Below are 3,591 nucleotides of genomic sequence, written 5' to 3'. Positions count from 1 at the left end.
GCCCCTTGGCCGCTGGAGCGGGGCGGCTGCCTCGGCGCGCCCCTCCTCTTGGGTAAACGACCCGGACCTGGCCTGGGGTGGAGACAGCTAAACCTTCCCCTCGTCTGGAAAGAGGTGAAGCGCGTTTCTCCACTCCTCATCACGATAAAACGTTCCTCGTGACTTGGTTGCCCAATCCCCGATAGTTCCCTCCTCGATGACTGCCAGTCGCTGGCTTGGCGGAACAGCTGCGGGCTGAGGTTGTGGGCACGCGCGGCGGGACTGGCGCTCGCACAACGTCCCGAGGCTCTTGCTCCGTAACGAAACTGGATTAGTGGCGTCAGCCCTCTCGGAAGCTCAGAGTTCCGCGCGATTTCTGTTTCGCCTCTTGCTTTTTACTACTCTAAGGCACCAATTGTACTCAACAGAGCAAATCCCTTTCAGTGAATACTGAATTAGTGAAGGCATCAGTTGCTTTCCATATTTTCCCCTTCATTGCAGATTTTTTTCAGGCAAAAAAGATCTTTGCTGCTAATTATCCTGGTTTTCAAAGGGTTCCTCTCTTTCACTTTCGTTTCAGTGTTGAAGGCCTTCATGCTATTGTGGTCTCGGACAGGGATGGTGTGCCGGTTATCAAAGGTAACTTCAGCTGCTGGCTGTGGGCTGCAGCCGAGATCCCAGCGCATCAACAGGGAGTGGAGAGTGCAGCCGAGCTGTCGCTGGTTATGCCCCATACCAGAATAGCCAAAATCAGTAAATTAAATTAGACTCTTACTGCAAGTTCAATAATTAGTTATGTACCTCCCAAAATTTTTCTTGTGGGTGCGTATGCAATGCCCCCGGTAAGCGTAGGCCACAGAAGCTTGCCTCAGGGAATAGGGTTGGAGCGGTGTAAGGTGCTTGTATCTTCAGGTCCCTCACAGACGGGTACCATGTACTTACCTGTATTTGGCTGGTCTGCGCTCAGGAGCGATTGTGCCCGGCTGTTACACACGTTACTTCATTCTTGTTTGCATTTTGATCACGTCCCTGCAGCCTTTGTTTAAGGTGGTTGTGGGTAAACTGGTTTGAGTGCTGATTCAAGCACTGCAGGCTTTGGAACGCCCCGGGGAACTTGCACATCTTCACTCACTTTCGTTGGAGTGACTGTGCCAGTGGCCAGTTCGCAGGCTGGGACTGGTATGGACAGTGGGGGATGCACAACCTGAGTGACATCAGCGCAGGCTGCGCCTCGTAAAGGGAAAGACTTTCTCAGGCGCGGTAGGGAGGACGCTGGTATAACGAGCGTCAGTCACTTGCAGAATATTGAACGACGTACTGCTCCAGAACATTGTCCTGTACTTGTGGAAGCATGTTGTGTTCCCCGACACCAGAGCTGCCTGTGGCAGAGCGCTGAGCTGGAGTTGCGATGCAGTCACGGATACCACGTAAAACCAAGGATTTTCTTCTTTTGTTCCAGTTGCCAATGATAATGCTCCAGAACATGCGCTGCGACCTGGCTTTCTGTCCACTTTTGCCCTTGCCACAGACCAGGGCAGTAAACTGGGGCTTTCTAAAAACAAAAGCATCATCTGCTATTACAATACATACCAGGTGAGTCACCTCAGCGTGGCCTGTCTCGCTGACCTGGGCGCTTCCTGAGCAAGGGAGAGGTAGTTTAAACTCTTCCAGGTTTCCACTTGGCTGCTATTGAAGTATTTGCATTTTACTTCTCACTCTACTGACTTGGCCATGCTAAACTCTTGCACTGTTTGTTAAGCTTCTCTTAAAGCTCTCAAAACAGATTTACTTGTTGAAAACGCAATTTTTCTGCAGGTAATAATCGGGGATTTGCAGCAGATGCTGCTTATATGGCCTGTTACGTAGGGTTTATGTTCTTTTTTACAATCAGTACTTGTTTAAATTGGTGACACCTAAAGATTAATAAGCACATGCAGCCTATTTCATTGCTGATCTTGCTGCCAGTATGACTTGGAGGTGAAAAAGCTTTGAAATACCACTTGCGTGGGTTTTTTTGTTTTTTTGTTTGCTTGTTTGGTTTTTTTACACAAACTGGTTATTTGTGTCCTGAAATCCATCATCTACTAAGTTTCTGCTCATTCTGAAGTTCTAATTGTCTGGAGAGCTTTTTATTATGGCTGCAGTAGACTGGCCAGCTGTTCAGCCTACAATATCTAGCTTTGCTTGGAGAATAAATGGGTGAATGAGTTGGTTTACACACACTGAGTACATTGCTTTGATTCTCTTCACGCTGCTAGCTTATTCTTGTGCTCAAGATTCCAGTTCCCTATTAATGGAAAAAGAGGTACTGCTCTACACCGAGTAGTATTTTAAAACAACAAACCTGCCTGCCCCCGCGGTTCCTGTGGAAGTGCGTGGTCTCTGCAGCGCACCCCACAGGGCTTGCAGCCGAGTTAGATTTCAGGTGGATAATGCTGCAGAACATGGGAGGGAGGGAAAAGCCAGGCTTTCCACATGCAGCTGCTTGTACTGTGATGTGAATTCTGGTGGTGTTTTTCACTGTGCGTCTTAGGGAACAGATATGCTGAAAAGTCAGTCCTGTGGCTCTTGCTTGCCCTTTAAAGCGAGGAGAGCTCTGACACCCGACATGTGCGAGCTCCTGGCTGAAGGCTGTTCTCTCTCCTTGCAGGTGGTGCAGTTCAATCGCTTACCCTTGGTAGTCAGTTTCATTGCCAGCAGCAATGCCAATACTGGTATGTCTTCACGGGTATTTTAAATATTGTGGTATTTTAAGGTCCAGGTGTTGAACTACTGAATAATTCCCCACATTATGTTGAATAATTGAAAATAAAGTACCTGAATTTACTTCAAGGTATGTTAGCTTTGCTCCTGCTAGGTACTTTGTCAGTGTATGGTGAAGGGAAAGTAAAATTACAGATTTTGGGTGACTTGCTGAAGCTGTTCTTCTGTTAGGAGCATGATTAACCTTGCCCTTGCTATATGAGAGTATTCACTGCACCGGCAGTGCTTGAACCACACAAAGCAGTTGTTCAGTCTCTTTCCATCAGTTCCAAGGTACCCTCCGCAGTAAGGGGTGCAGCTTTGTCTCCTCGCTTCTGTGGGGTGAGGGAATCCCTCAGCAAGGCGCCTGGCTCGTGAGGGCACTGGCTAACAAGGGTTTGGGCAGAAGGTATTTAATTCTTGGACAGCTGCTTGGGCCCCAGTAGCAGTGGGAAGCAGCAAGGTGATAGTGGAGGCAAGCAGCAGCATGGAGGAGTGCTGCCTGTTGGTGCCGGGGTCTGCTGCCTGCTCTTCCCGTGAGGAGTGAGCAGGTCAAGTGCAGCGTTTCGTGACTTGGAAAACACTGCCTGTGACTCTGAAGGGGAGAGAGGCTTCCCCCATCCAACAACATAATTGAGATGTTCTGTCTCTTCTCTCTTTCCAGGGCTGATTGTAAGTTTAGAGAAGGAGCTCACGCCCCTGTTTGAAGAACTGAGACAGGTTGTTGAAGTGTCTTAACCTGGTGGTGTAGCCGGACTGCAGCATCCCTCTGCAGCCCAGCGGACAGAAAGATTCCGTAATCCTCAGTCAAGTAACACGTCTCAGAAGAAATACCAGAGCTCCTTAGTGTACTAAGTAAGAGTAAATTGT

The 3,591-nt window shown here is 48.6% G+C and overlaps 1 protein-coding gene across 1 annotated transcript; it reads left to right on the top strand.

The window, feature by feature from the left end:
- Nucleotides 1-559: 559 nt before the first annotated feature.
- On the top strand, nt 560-3,591 carry LAMTOR3 (late endosomal/lysosomal adaptor, MAPK and MTOR activator 3; the record flags this gene model as incomplete). The annotated part of the gene is made up of 4 exons (XM_010159215.1): nt 560-618; nt 1,439-1,572; nt 2,630-2,693; nt 3,386-3,591. Coding segments are annotated over 4 exons (331 nt in total), but the record flags the coding sequence as incomplete, so codon positions are not given.

This window comes from Eurypyga helias, unplaced genomic scaffold (genome assembly GCF_000690775.1).
Source record: "Eurypyga helias isolate BGI_N326 unplaced genomic scaffold, ASM69077v1 scaffold8179, whole genome shotgun sequence".
In the NCBI taxonomy this organism is placed as follows: domain Eukaryota; kingdom Metazoa; phylum Chordata; class Aves; order Eurypygiformes; family Eurypygidae; genus Eurypyga; species Eurypyga helias.
Note: the sequence above shows the minus strand (reverse complement) of the source record. Positions and strands in the feature narration are given on the sequence as shown.